We start from the raw sequence: 15683 nt of genomic DNA, 5'->3' as shown, positions 1-15683 counted from the left end.
AACGCCGTTTGGTCAGGGTTATAGGCTGACCAGAAAGAATGACACTTATAGTGGGAAACTCATTTGAATGCATCGTGACTGCGGCATGTAAAACACCCTCATCTGCTGCCTATTGTAGCTTGAGGGTGGTGGCTAAAAACCTGTCTCTACTGCACATTTTTCCCACCCAACTGCACATCTAAATGAAGCCTTATGCCTCGTACACACGCATCGATAGTTGGCCGTGAATTTTCAGCCAACGTCCGATCAGCCGATTTTCGGCTTGTTAGTATGATGCTTTCGACAACCGACTTTGACTTTTTGGACGAATAAAATCTGGTGTGCAGGCTATAACATTTTTGTTGGCCGTCACCACAACGGCCGATTTTCCGTCAGTCAGTACAGATTTCGGCAGACAAAAATCTGATGAGCAAGACTGGGCATGCTCAGAGAAGAAAAAACACACGGAAAGTAAACAAGAACATGACATCACTTCTGAAGTTGGTTGTTGTTGGCCGAGAAAATTCATGTGCAGTCTAGAGCACATTTCAACCAACAAAACACTGGACAAAAGTCGGCCGATCGGTCGGCCGATAATCGTTGTGTGTGTACGAGGCATTAGTGACACTAAGTAAAATACAAAAAAGGATGAAAGAAGTATCCCAGCGTTGCTGATCTTCTGCTGCCTCTTTGCAGCCACTTCCTGCCTACATGCGTGTCCCCCTGCGTGACCACTCATTGCTCTGGTGGGTTTCTGGTCACCATAAAATACTGGAGTCCAGCTGTACATAGAGTAGTAATGTTTGATGGTACACAGGGCTTTATCAGAGGACATAAAAGGATTCTTCTAAAATCTAAAGCATATCCACCTGCCTCATCTCCCCTCCTCCATCACAGCACACTGTAAACTTTTCAAGCAGTGCACTATTCGATAGAACTCCGGGATCCCAGAGTCTTATAAGAAACCGGTAGTTGAACTACTGTAAGTAATTAGTATTTATATAAATAAAGCATCAGTGTTGGAAGGACAGGATCTTTGCTAGTGTAATAAAGACCATTCTGATGCAAGCTATATAATTAAGAGGACTGGTATGGGGAGGGGTAACTTATTACGCCTCTGTTAATCGTTCTTTTCCTTCCTTCGTGGGTTGTATAGCAAGTCATTTTTGGCGTAGTATGGTTCTAACTTCCCCACCTAGCCCCTTCCTACTCATACTAATAAACAGGTCTATACACATGACATCCGAAATTCAACACCCAGGCGACAGGCATGTACACTCCCTACTCCCTCCGCCCTTCCATGCCCCTCCTTGTTACACACAGGTGACACAGCGGCAGAGGACACAGCATTCACCCCTCCCTGACCAGACAGAGGACAGTCACCAGCAATAAGGAGCACATCATTCCACAGGAATGTTCCACTGCGTGTATGTAAAGTGGGTCTGTGCTGCAATATCTAAAAGGGGGAACATGATAAAACATGCCAAAAGCACATCACTTTCTACACCGCCTGAATCATAGAGCAACACAGTCACAGAACAAGAGACCAACTACTGCTCTTATTATGGAAAACCTAGATCAGTGGTGCTTAACTTTCTTGATATGGGGGCTCAAGTGCAGCCCTCAACAGCAAAGGGTAACTCATAAAATTCAGTGACTATTCAGTGTAAGACTGCATATACACGACAGAAAATGGTCAGAGTCTGCGGGTACCCTACAACGGAAGAGATGGGTCAGAATCTGCGGGCACCCTACAAGGGAAGAGATGGGTCAGAATCTGCGTGTACCCTACAAGGGAAAAGATGGGTCAGAGTCTGCGGGTTCCCTACAAGGGAAGAGATGGGCCAGAGTCTGCGGGTACCCTACAAGGGATGGGTCAGATTCTACGGGTACCCTACAAGGGAAGAGATGGGTCAGAGTCTGCAGGTACCCTACAAGGGAAGAGATGGGTCAGAGTCTACAGGTACCCTACAAGGCAAGAGATGGGTCAGAGTCTGCGTGTACCCTACAAGGGAAGAGATGGGTCAGAGTCTGCGGGTACCCTACAAGGGAAGAGATGGGTCAGAGTCTGCGGGTACCCTACAAGGGAAGAGATGGGTCAGAGTCTGCGTGTACCAAACAAGGGAAGAGATGGGTCAGAGTCTGCGGGTACAGTACAAGGGAAGAGATGGGTCAGAGTCTGCGGGTACCCTACAAGGGAAGAGATGGGCCAGAGGCTGCGGGTACCCTACAAGGGAAGGGATAGGTCAGAGTCTGCAGGTACCCTACTAGGGAAGGGATGGGTCAGAGTCTGTGTGTACCATACAAGGGAAGAGATGGGTCAGAGTCTGCGTGTACCCTAGAAGGGATGGTCAGAGTCTGCTGACAGGATACAAGAGATGGTCATACTATGGATATAATACAAGAGACATTCAGAGACCGTGTGGCATGGTACAGGAGATGTTCAGAAACTACAGACGTGAAACAAGAGACAGTCAAACTGTGGGCATGCTGCAGGAGATTGTCAGAAACTGAAGACATATTACATGAGACTGCTGGATATTATTGCTTATACAGGGCAATATGGAATACAGATCAGGGTCTACAGGGGCCCAGAGGGCTGCAGGTTGGACACCAGAGGCCTAGATGGCAAAGGTGCCCAGAGCGCAGCTGAAGGGACATGATGTGAGCAGACCTATTGTATGGTGTTCAGCTACATGCAATGTTTTTGAAGGCCCTAGAGCACTTTCAAGTGAATATATGAGGTTCACAAAAAACATATTACACATGAGCATAAAGGGTTAACCAACCAAATAGGAATATTTTATATTTCTTATAGGTCTTAAATACTTCCAGCATTGAGAAGTTATTCTCAACACTGGTCCAGAGTTGAATAATTCATATACGCATTTTAGTGTTCAACGTTCCGGTTCCATATTATTTGCTTTAAATATTGTCAATTCTTATAATGAAATTTCTAGAAAAAGGATCTGTGGAAAATAAGATTTCACAGAAACAAACTTGTTACCTGTGTTTAACAGCCCAATCTCAAAGTTTTTACAGTAGGGAGGCATGATAAACCTTTCCTAGTCTGTATGGAAATTGCTTTTCAGGATGTTTTGGCTAGAGTTATACTTTAAAATGATGAGAAAACTGTATTATAGGTCTGTAATAAGTGTAAACATTAAATCCTAGCATGCATCCTGGCAGACCTCATCATTTTGGCTTCATCTCTGACAAGGTCAATAGGAATCACTTTGATCCTGTCAGCACATGCAGCATATGTGTGAAAATATTCTAAAGATGGCCATACATAGGGAAATCTGACCGTTCAGTAACAAAAATGTACACACCCTTGGACAAGCACATGTAGGATGATCAACCCATCACTGCCTGTTCGTGTTGGCCAGACTAAAGCCCCGTACACACGATCAGATTATCGAACGATCTGTCGTCCGTTTTTTGTTGCATGCTGGTCTCATGTGGAAAGTGAAGAGGTTACTGTCATAGGAAAATTCCCGTACGACAGAATCCAACTTCAGAAGTGATGTCATGTGTTGAATTGTTTTCTATGTGTTCTTTCGTTTCTGAGCATGCCCAGTCTTGCTCTTACGGTTTTTTTTCAGACGAAAACTGTACTAATTAAATGAAAGTCAGACGTTGTGTTGACGTACAATAAAAATTTTATAGCCTGCACATCCAGTTTTTGTCGTCTGAAAATTCGGCAGTCAAAAGCACTATACTAACAATCCGAAAATCAGCAGATCGCTCGTCGGACGAAATTTTCCTTCCGATTTTCGTATCCTGTGTATGGGCCTTTAGTGCCGGTTTACACTATTGCGATGCGGGAACACTGCGTGTTCCTGCATCGCATCCGCAGCACAGGCAGTTCACACTGCCATATGCGATACACTGAGGGTGTCAATTCAAAGTTAACGACACCCCCAGATCAGATCGCATATTGCAGTGTGATCCGACAGTTCGCACAGGAATCGGATCGCACTGGTGTGAACCATGCGATCCGATTCTGCTGCGGACCAAAAAAAAAAAAAAAAAAAAAAAAGGTCCTGTGTGTGTTCACCGCGATTGCTGTGCGAATTCAGCCATACAAACTGTATGGCTGAACTCACACCGCACAGACATCACATGTGATTTTAGGAGCAGTGCGCTCCGAATCATATGCGACGTCTGTGATCACATTAGTGTGAACCGGCACCAAGAGTGTTTATGAAATATCTCCACCACCAAAGCCAATCTCGTGACACCGTTATTTGAGCTTAATACCCAGGGAGCACTAAGGACAGTAGTTTGTATTTATTGGGGGTGGGGGGGGGGGGGGGGGTAAGAGATAAAAATACTGCAAAACACTTTGATTATCCTACAATTGGCTGGTCATAACCTGATCAAAAGCAATAGCAGATCTATGGGATCCACTGCATCCTGTGTCAAAGCCTGGCAATGAAGCTAGATGGCACTTCCCAGCTAATCTCTTTAGGTGTCTGCCCAGCATATAAAAACATCCGTTCTCGATTACATTCATGCATATTCATGGGTCAATGTTTTTTTAGAGCAGCAGAAAGATTCTAATTCTATGTCAGTGCTGACAAATAAATTCTATTTCTTCGGGGACAGATGGCAACAGATCACTCCACCCATATAATGGCACCCTAGGAGCCGAGTACTGTGTTTGAACTTTGCAGGCTCCTGAAACCAGACACAGAAGAATCACTCCCAATTCATTCCTTGATGTAATGTGGGCACATCTCAATTGGCTGGCAAAACACTGCTTTGAAATGTGGGGAGTAAAAAGGGCTCCTAAAAAGCTATAAAGGTTCATAGCATCGGGGGGCACTGCGACGGGACTTTCCAGTTGAGAACAGTCTGCTGGCTACTGATGCCATCCCCGAAGAAGTTTACTTCAACCTGTTTTTTTTTCTAATACAGGTTTACTTTAAAAAATGTGGCTACAGATATTTTACAAATGCACGGAAGATTCCAAAAGGACATACAAATATGGCCAAGGCTTAAATGACCTCCTAAAAATTAAAAGTGGCCCAATGTGAGGGCCAACTTAATACATTGGTAGAATTGGGATTATTAAATGCAAGATTGGTTTGAAACCTTAAATTTATGCTTATGACTAGGTCAAGAAAAGGAAAGCAGAAAAATACTAAAATTTATGGGTTTCTTCTATAGTGACTTAGTCATGGTTTTGTGGATATCCATGCAGGTAGTTAAAGAACATTACCAAGAGTTACATTCACTTAGAACCCCTGAAACATGGTGAATGTTTTTAAAGGATCATGCTGATGTATAAACTTCCTCTGGACCCTCAACGATATTTTGGATGTTCTATTCTTCTACAAAGATACTTTGAGGGTTGAATAGAATCCTTTTGTACTTAAGAAATGCCTTAAAAAAATAAATAAAATCTGATACATGGTTTGGAAACTCACATCATGGCCCAGCTTGCCACCTCCTCATCCAAGTTTTTATTGCGTTCGGTTTTTCTACAGCGAAGGTTCTATCACTATTTGTCCTACTAACCAAAGAAAGTGAGGGGAAATCCAAAAGGTTACAATTATCATGGCATCATAAAATTGGAGTGGAAATCTTCTAATAGGGACATATTTTCTGGTTGCAAAGTTGATGGCGGAATTTCTCCTCACTTCCCTTTTTGTCTCTAATGGCACTTTTCCACTGCAAGTACCGGCTCGGCTCTACTCGGCCCTGCTTGGCCCGGTTTGCTTTTCCACTGCTGGTACCGCATGGTACGGTGTTGGAACGGTTCGGTACGGTTTGCTTTTCCACTGTTTATAGTGCTGATAAGTAGTGGGCAGGATTACTCCGTAGTTGCACTGCCTCTACTGCCGTATAAACAATGACCGTGATGATTATTGACCAATCACTGCCTTGTAGTGAGGACCAATCAGGCTGCATGGGAGGGGTTGTGGAATTTAGTACCGGTACGGTACGCTTGGAACCACAATCAAGGTGGTACTGTTTTAGCGAGCCATACCGTTCGGTTCCATGCAGTGGAAAAGCGCCATTAGACAGTAAGTGAAAGAAAATACCTCCACTGGAGACACAAACAGCATTAGGAACTTGACAATGGTTATAATGTTCACCCAATAAACCCAAACTAAAATACAGTTATGGCTGGAATGCCTCTTTAGGTGGGCCTTTATTTAAAACTACATATGCCAACTGCAGGTACCAGCAAATCTCAGAATGAACCAAGATCCAACAGCTGGCAGGCAGCAGTCATCTTCTACTCATACAAATATCAGAACCATCAGCTCATTCTTTCTGCTTATAGAACTTAGACTATGAACTTTACACACAGGTTGTTAAATTCTAGCATCACGTGATGCTAAGCAAATATCTCTTTCACTAATTTCCCTGGCCATAAACATGGCCTTATACAGTAAGCAGTGCACCTTGCCTGCAGATAAAATGACATGGGAGATTCCATATTACCAAGATTATTTATGCATTTACCAAATTTAAAATAAAGCTTCAATTTATCATACAGAGCTCCCTAGTGTACCCAGACCAGTGACATCATTGTTTGCAGAGGAACACACTAATATCCATACATTATTTCAATTTAAAAACAAGTTTGGCTAGAAACCAATCAATCTTGCTGTAGCTTTTTGAATTGCAAGAGGAAACCAGGGCACCCAGGAGGGAATCTTTGAAAACACTGGGAGTTCATACAAATGCAATGTAGTAAATATCCATTAAAGGGCTCTAGATGTGCAGGGTAGATGTAGTAAATAGTCATTAAAAAGGACTTCAGACCTGCAATTAGGGACACTGCATTCAACTTGTTCCTGGCAATCCCAAGCCTGACATAGCTACGGTAATATAGGGGACTCTCATTTCAGCATTTTTTGTAATACATTGAGAAACGCCTCAACCTCTAAACACGGGATTCTTAACCTGTGGTCCATGAATGGGTTTCAGGGGGTCCATGAGGGTCAGATAAAAAAAAAAAAAAAATACACACACCTCTCCCTTACCCCAATCAATGGTTCCTCAATAAAATAAATCATACCTCGCCATGGTTTATAGCACCGACAGCTAAGCATCTCCTGACTCATTGTTGAACCATGTTTACTATTTACATTTTTATCATCGTTCTCTGCACAACCATCTTGTACCACTCTATAATAGCAAGAGTAGTAGTAGTAGCAGCAGCAGCAAGAGCAGTAGTAGCAGCAGCTTATTTGAGCAGAATGAAAGGAAAGGGGCATAAATATGCCCACTTTGCTCATGGGATAGTGTCAGGGCAGATAGAATTAGGTTTTTTAGGCTTAGCTAGCAGTCTAATAGGTATAGGGCCTTTGAGGTGGCTTGAATTTTTGACCTGAGGTCTTGAGTTTGCCCTTGTCTTCCCGCTCAAAGTCAGGTATCTGGGGAGATTTCTATTTTTATTCAAGCTTCCCGCCCAAATCTCCCTTGTATCTGGGGAGATTGGGGCTCTCACCCCGGCTTCCCGCTAATTTTTACCCCCTAAAGTGCCGCTCTAAGGGCTATTTAAGGGGCTCCGCTGCCGCCTAATCCCTCAGACCACCTCAAGAAGGTAGAAGAAGGACTTTGTTATTTTCACCTCCCCCTCCCTTGGCTGTCGCGGCCAGATTTATTATTCGTGGGTCACCTTTGTTTTATGCAAAGGGGGACTATTTAATGTGATTGTGTGTTTGGATAATATTTTAAATCCTATTCTTTATGTACAGCCTGGATTGTGGTGATCGGGTTTGTTGTGTTTCAGTATTTATATATTTTGAATGTTGGATTTTATATTGTTTGATTTGATATTTATTATTAATACAAATAATAAGGCTCCGTTCACATGTTAGCGTATGGATCGCGGGCAGAACCGCCACGGTTCCGCCCGCGATCCGGAGATTATTGCAAATCGCGGGACGCCTGTGCGTTGCCCGTTGATTTGCAATAGCCCCCCAAACGCTGAGCGATGTTGCCGCGATTTCCGCCTGCCGAATCGCGGTAACATCGCGCAAAAAAAAAAAAAAAAAAAAAATTGCGGGACGCATTACACCCAAAAAAGTACAAGAGCTTCTTTGGAGCGTATTGCGTCCCGCGATTTTTTTTGCGCGATGTTACCGCGATTCGGCAGGCGGAAATCGCGGCAACATCGCTCAGCGTTTGGGGGGCTATTGCAAATCAACGGGCAACGCACAGGCGTCCCGCGATTTGCAATAATTTCCGGATCGCAGGCGGAACCGCGGCGGTTCTGCCCGCGATCCATACGCCAACATGTGAACGGAGCCTAAAACGGCCGCGGCCTAATTTTATTTTATCCATAAACAGATGGTGTGGTGTCTTATTGCATAAATAGTCATGTAATTTAAGATGTAAGGGGATCCGGGCTACTATCCCATTAGGATTGGTAAATTTGCACAAGAGGATTGTATTTCTGTACTAAGTGGTCATTACCGTATTTATTCGAGTATAACGCGCAAAATTTTCTACCAAAAAAGAAATCAAAGTTTGGGTGCGCGTTATAAACGAGGGCTGGGGTGGGGTGGCAGTGGCGGCCGGTCCATTGAGGGCGCAGGCGAATAGTGAGTTCGCACTGCACCTTTTCCGGCTGCAGCCACTCACTGTACTCAAGGGCGAAGAAAAAACGTCCCCTCATCGTGTACAGTGGGCGGCCCGAATTGGGGGTGAGAATTCTTATTATCCGCTGTATGGTCGCCGCTTCATTTCCTCGCCTCGCCCACACGTTACGTTAAGCATTGCTTTTGTACAATTCAGTGTTTTGCGTACCGTAATTCAGTGTTCTTCATATTTTAATTGATATACTGGTACCCGTTAGATGGCAACTCAGGGTATCATGAGAAAAAGTTCTGCATATGACGCTTCATTCAAGCTCAAAGTTGTTGATCATGCTGAAATTCACGGAAATCGAGCTTTTTAAATAAATATTGTTACCGGTAATTTTATTTCGGTATTGTGTTTATACCAGTTTTTATAAATGATTTTTATCATGGCCTCACGTGTTCAACAACATTTTTTTGTCAATTACAATGCTTGGTGTGAAACAAAATTTTATACCGATTTTTAATCGAAACTCAGGGGTGCGCGTTATACACGTATACTCGAATAAATACGGTACTTTTTGCATTAAAAAGGAGCAAGTTTTTTGTTGTTAATGTTTAATTCAAACTTTGTGCATGCCACGTGACATGCATGAAGCAATCAAATGTAATAAAAGTACATATATTCATTGCATGCAAAGTTTTGTTTATGTGAATATTTCTGGGGATGGGGTCCATGGCTTTCATCAGATTATTAAAGGATTTCGTGACCCAAAAAGGTAAAAACCAATAATGGCACAAAATTTTTACATTAAAAATAAAAAATATAAAAAATATAGAAGTTATCAACTTGGAGGAACAGGGTCTCAACTTCTCCCACTAATGTCTTCTGGGGTCCAAGGGCCACATAGCAAGTGCCAAAGGATGGGATGTTGAGCCTCATGGATCTAAAAGGCTTTCAGTCCCTTTCTAGCCAAAATCTTTGTTTTTGAAACAGTGGGGAAGGAAGGATTAAACCGTATAGCAAATATTTATATCTGGCTTTGTCCCTATGAAGATATTTTCCTCACTCTGTCCTATGTCAGAAATATCTCAGATAGGATAGAGACAACAACAAAAGTGTGTTGTTGTTGTATGTCCCCTTTGGAGACATTTCTTATCACTTCCTTTCTCCTTGACACCAGGACATGAAGTAAGGGAAAATCAGATCAGTTGGGACACAGACAGAAATAGAGCTTCTTACCCTCTACTAAGAAAAAAAAAAAAAAAAAAGAGAAAGAAAGCTAACAAAATGGTATTGTCGTTAGTAGTTTGCAAATAGATTAAAGCCTCGTACACACGCACAGATTGTTGGCCGACCGATCGGCCGTCTTTTGTCCAGAGTTGTTGTGTTGGTTGAAATGTGCTCTAGACTTGCACTGGACTTTTGTTGGCCAACAAAAACCAACTTCAGAAGTGATGTCATGTGATGGTTGACTTTCCCTGTGTTTTTTCTTCTCTGAGCATGCCCAGTCTTGCTCATCAGATTTTTGTCTGCCGAAATCTGTACTGAATGACGAACAATCGGCCGTTCTGTTGACGGCCAACAAAAATTTTATAGCATGCACACCAGATTTTGTTCGGCCAAAAAGTCGCAGTCGGTTGTCGGAATCATCATACTAACAAGCCGATAATCGGCCGATCGGACGTTGGCCGAAAATTCACGGCCAACAATCGGTGCGTGTGTACGAGGCTTAACAAGCCGATGATCGGCCGATCGGACGTTGGCCGGAAATTCACAGCCAACAATCGGTGCGTGTGTACGAGGCTTAAGATTTGCCCTTTGTGTCCCTCACTTCTGGTCCTGGTGTCAGGAGGACAGGAAGTAATGGGAAATGTACCCAGTGGGGCAAGGACAGCAAAACAATATTTTGTATAGATTCTGGGGTCGGTCAGTGATCTCCACTTTTCTGGCCTTGTGAATGTCTCCCTGAAGGAGTTGCAAAAAAAAAAAAAAAAACACAAAATTAAAGCAAAACAAAATTAAAATATGAAAAATACTGAAAGTAGCCCCTGGGTGGTAAAATCATGTACACATAGTAGCCTAAAAAGTATCTCTAGACAAAAACTTTTTTTAAATGTTTGGATAGAGTGGGAAGGGTTAGACCCTCTGTTAGTGGTATAGATCTCCAGGATAGAGACATAGACAGCAATACAAATCTATCTACTGTATATTGGTGTCCATTGTCACCAAGAAGAGAGAAATCCACAATATTAGCAATTTTGTCTCTAGATAAGGGGAAATCTGCCAATGTAGACATGTTCCAGGTACAGTTGTCTAAAGCTGGCCATACATGGATCAAAATTCAGCCGGTTTAGCAGTACCCCTCCAAATTTCAATCCATCTATGGCTGTTTCTGCTCATGAGAAATCAATCTTTTGATCGACTTCTCATAAATGGACCTGCTGGAAAATTTCCATTTGATGCACACTTGCAGGCAATTGGCTTCAGTGCTGATCAGTGTATTCTGATGGCAGGGAAGTCCCACTGTCCGAATACAAGACCACAGCGGGCAGGATTCCCCCACCCACCTCAAATGTATGGCTGGGGGAAATCAGTTCAGTTATATTCGTTCAGCCCATTGGCTAAATGGAAAAAGACTGAACCACGTATGGCCAGCTTTCCAGGGGGAACTCACGTCACTTGGAAGATTTCTAGCAACTTCCTGTTGCATCTTTGGGACAGGAAATGAGATTTCCAGTAAGGTACACAGACAGCAAAATGATAAACAGACAGGTGTTTTAACTCATTGTCACCCAAAACGAAAAAAAGTTTAGCTATACCAGTGATGGCGAACCTTTTTGAGCCCGAGTGCCCAAACTGCGACACAAAACCAACTTATTTTTTTTCAAAGTGCCAACACTGCAATTAGGAACAGCCACAGATAATGGCTGCAAGGGCCTCTCACCAATCCCATCAACATAGCAACGCTTCCTCTGAACAGATGTCCACTCCCTGGGTTGCCTGTGGCAAGGCCCGCAACTGGCACTGCAGGGGTGGTATCCTCTCTGTCCCCTGGCTCACCGTATGCTACTCCAGTCTCTCTCCCTTATGGCAATGACTCCTCTCTCTCTCTCTCTCTCTCTCTCTCTCTCCGGGTGGCGATGTTGAGCTGGACACTAAAATGGACCTATAGTCTTCCGGGACTACATGTCCCATGATGCACTTGTCAACCTCCCCATTGGTGCTTGGCTGCAGCTAATGGGGAGGCAGGAGGAATCACAGTGGGCGGCTATCTCTGCAAGTGCCGCTCTGTCCCTGTCCAGCGCTGCGTAAAGGGGGTGAGCGGAGGAGATACACTGACAGCCCATGCTCACTTCTCCCCTTGTCACAGCGCCGTTGCCGTGCGGGGGAGGGACGATTAGAGGGCCAAGGCATCAGCAGCTTCCCAGAACAGCTGGCGTGCCCACAGAGAGCGCCCTGGGTGCCAGCTGTGGCACGCGTGCCATAGGTTCGCCATCACTGAGCTATACGTACACTTTTAGTGCTTACAAGGCTGAATTGGGCCATACACCACCAAGAATCAGCATTTCTCTGTGGTGGGTATACTCAGGTGTTTGTCAGCCACGGCCAGCAGCCTGTACCATTTAATGACAGGTACCCATGGCGGTTCGCATACAACCCCACATCTGAACAGTTACTTGCAATTAGGAACAGATGAACAGCCATGGATGCAGACAGTTTGCTTCATCTGTCCCTAATCGCATGTAACCACTATGATTTCCAGTTATATGTGAACAGCCCCGATATTGGTCATTGATTTGTACAGGCTGCTGACCATGGCTGATCGCAAAACACTTGCGCTGCCCGCTGTAAAGAAGCGATGATTCTTGATGGCGTACAGCCAAGTCATCCATGTGAATGGGCCCTAAACAGAACTAATATCATACAACCATACACTGAAAAACAGAATGGAAAAGGGATGTCAGTACCAATTCTGTAGTCACACTTTCATTAAACATTTGTGAAGGAGAAGAGTAAATTTTCATTTTCTTATATAAAGTCACCAGGCAATGTGTTCAGTAGCAGCCACATGTGAATGTAAAATGCCAGATGGGCACAGTGGAGTAAATGAAATGGCATGGATGAATGTCAGCACCCTCAGGGGTCCAAAGATGTTGAAGGCTGTTCCAGGGTGGGGCTGCATCGTTTGCATGACAGGTATATTACTATGTGCTGCTGTGTGAATAATTATTTCATATTCCACAATAAGTCTTTATAAAAGCAATTGGATATGACAATCACTCTGCTGGCCTGTCAAGATTAGTGCACAACTTCCTTTCAAAGCACTTAGGTAAAGAACCCTTAATTACCATGTTAAGAGGCTTTAACAAGACCAGTCCTAAAACACTAAAGTGAGAAGGAATGCAATAAAACATTCTAGCAGCTCAAAAAAATTGGGGCTGGGTAGGGTGACAAATGGAGAAAATCCCAGTTCCCTGTTTTTATTAGTTACAACAAGAATTTGTTTGCAAACAGTACTTAATTACAGGATGAATCAGGACAGGATAACCAAGTCATGTTATATTTTACAGGATGAATCAACTGATTGATGTTCTATGTGTTGAAAGCCCCGTGATTTAACACATACACAAGGACAACCCTAACATTCTAGGCTAGAAGCCAGTTCTAAAAATTTGGAAGCAAGAAAGTTTTGCAAAAGTGGATCCGTTACCCACAGCAACCAGCAATCAGGGACCACGATTGGCCGTTGTGGCCTGAAGCATGGCTTTACCTCCGATTAGATCAGCGTTTTTCAACCAGGGTGCCCAGGCACACTGGGGTGCCTTGGCAAAATGACTAAAAATTAATCATGTGCTGTATAACGGCCAGTAGATGGATGAAGCCTGCTTTTTAGTTACAAAAAGCCACAGGTTTTCACTATGCACTATTACGACTTTTTTAGACACGGGCATCCTAACAAATAAGATCATCAGTTGATAAGGAGGATGTCTGTTGCCTCCACAGCATCCTTGTTTGACCCTCCTCTGCCCCTCTCCCTCAGCATTGGGGGTCACATTAGCTGATAGATGGAGATAAATTGAGGGATAAGAGAAACATTGCAATACTAGTCAGTACCAGTGTGCAAAATTGTATTTGCATTGGAGGAGTAAATCACCTCAAACGTTGGGTGTCCTACCTGTGGATGTTGCTGTATTATGTTAAACTATGAGAATTTTTTTTACATTTTAGAATGGGTTGCCCCAAGACTGTCTATGATTTTAAAGGGTGCCTCAATTGAAAAGAAGGTTGAGAAACACTGGATTAGATTAACAAATTGGTAAAAAAGAGAAGGGGAGGGGGGGGAGAAAGATGGTCTATATGTGTAAAAGAACTGTCAAATAATGTTTGTTCTGGCACGATCAAAAAGGAAATCAGAAAGTGATTAGCATGGCAAACTAGATATGATCAACGAAGCAAACCCAATAGGGCAATGAATGGGTTGACCTTCCCTTGTACAAATGGGCTAATGACCACTCTTTTTAGAGCATAGAGGGGGAGGGCGTGTTAGCCTAACTATAGGTTATCAAGTCTAACAAGTGCAACAGCAACGTTTCCTTAACCCCATTCATGCCGGTGCTCTGGAATAACAGCATAGTACATTTATAATGTTCTTAGAAGCTGTGTCAAGATTAGGTCACAAATCAATGAGATATTTAGATCTCTCTTACCTCCATATACGGAGCTGGCCTTTGATGACGTAGACCCCTTTTGCATCATCCTGGCGCGGACCTGTTCCTGAACTCGGGCATTGCGCAGCTCTTGGTTCTCTTCACGCAGCTTGCGGTCCAGTTGCGAGTCGGTAGGAAGCGCCAGCGAGGTGATCTCCAGGTTTGGCTGCAGGGCCGACATAAGGAAGTGACTGTCTTGCATTTTCAAGCCTTGAGGGTGGAAGTTCAATCTCCCACACTGTGCAGATATCTAATCCCAATGCCACGTTCACCTGCTTGTACCCAGACTAAATCCTGTCCTATACCGGAGTGGGCCTGCCTTGGCTCTGCTTCCTTGGCTTCTCCTAAGGCGTTATTTGTATGCAGCAGACTGTTCCTGTCACTGGGCTGCTCTCTACTCTCTTAGCCTGCTTCTACGCCCCACCCTGCCATTACCTAAGTGCTCCTACCTGTCCCTGCCTTTAAAGCTATACCACGCCTCTCTGACCTAATGCTCCTGTCCCTCCGCGTCTCTGTCCCTTCCTAGTCTCCCTGTCTAGGTATACTCTGCTACGTTCTATACAATTCCTGACGCTGACTTCCTTCCTATTTCTTGTAGACTCTTTCACACCTGTATATGTCAGTCACACCTGCTCCTACACCTTGTCTCCACACATCTCTCTGCAAGCCCTCTTTCCTTCCAAGCCCGCCTGCGTTCTCTCATCTCCCTCAACTGCATTCTGCTGCTTTCTTTCACTCCTCACACCCTGTTTTTTTTTCTCCTATACAAGAATGTTACATCCCCCTCTCACTGTCAGCAAGGAATCTTCCTCCCTCTCTCTCTCTCTATTCGGGTCAGTTCCTCATTGAAAACAATACACCTCAACCCCAAAGAGAAGCCATTTGTTAGGCCACAGATAATGCAATAGACAAGCTGTCATAAAAAGGGCATATCACTTTTTTTCCTCATAAAACATGTCTTTGTGGGTATTAACTTTTTCCCTGCCATAGCCTTTTTTTTTTTTTGCACACATGCTAAAATGCACATTTTTATAGTCGCTTTCACACTTGTACGTCCTGAAAGTCGCACAATGCCTGTGTAATCTTGAGGTCTATGGATCTCAAGTCGCATTAAAGTGAGTACAGGAAATACTTTGAAGTAGAGTTGGCACCTCACCCTACTTAAGCCCCGGAAGATTTTACCCCCTTCCTGACCAGGACCTATTTTGCGATTCGGCACTGCGTGATTTTAACGGACAATTGCGCGGTCGTGAGACGCTGTACCTAAACAAAATTGACGTCTTTTTTTTCCCACAAACAGAGCTTTCTTTTGGTGGTATTTGATCACCTGTGCGATTTTTTGATAATGCGCTATAAACAAAAAAAGAGCGACAATTTTGCAAAAAAAACAATATTTTTCACGTTTTTTTTATATGAAATTCCCCAAAAAAAATGTAAAAATCTAAA

The 15683-nt window shown here is 43.6% G+C and overlaps 1 protein-coding gene across 2 annotated transcripts in view; it reads right to left on the bottom strand.

Annotated features, from left to right (window-relative positions):
• PKP3 (plakophilin 3) overlaps positions 1–15683 on the bottom strand; it is a 160487-nt gene that overhangs the window by 84260 nt on the left and 60544 nt on the right. Inside the window, exon 2 of one of the 2 annotated variants that reach the window (XM_082269847.1) lies at positions 14238–14403. In XM_082269847.1, coding sequence (XP_082125973.1) covers positions 14238–14403 — 166 coding nt within the window. Of the gene's footprint in view, positions 1–14237; positions 14806–15683 lie in introns of those variants that run through there. The other variant, XM_082269846.1, reaches the window with a different exon arrangement.

The sequence above is a fragment of the Pelophylax lessonae genome, assembly GCF_965119305.1.
Source record: "Pelophylax lessonae genome assembly, chromosome: 10".
NCBI classification, from domain to species: Eukaryota; Metazoa; Chordata; class Amphibia; order Anura; family Ranidae; genus Pelophylax; species Pelophylax lessonae.
This window is presented reverse-complemented; position numbering and strand designations above follow the sequence as displayed.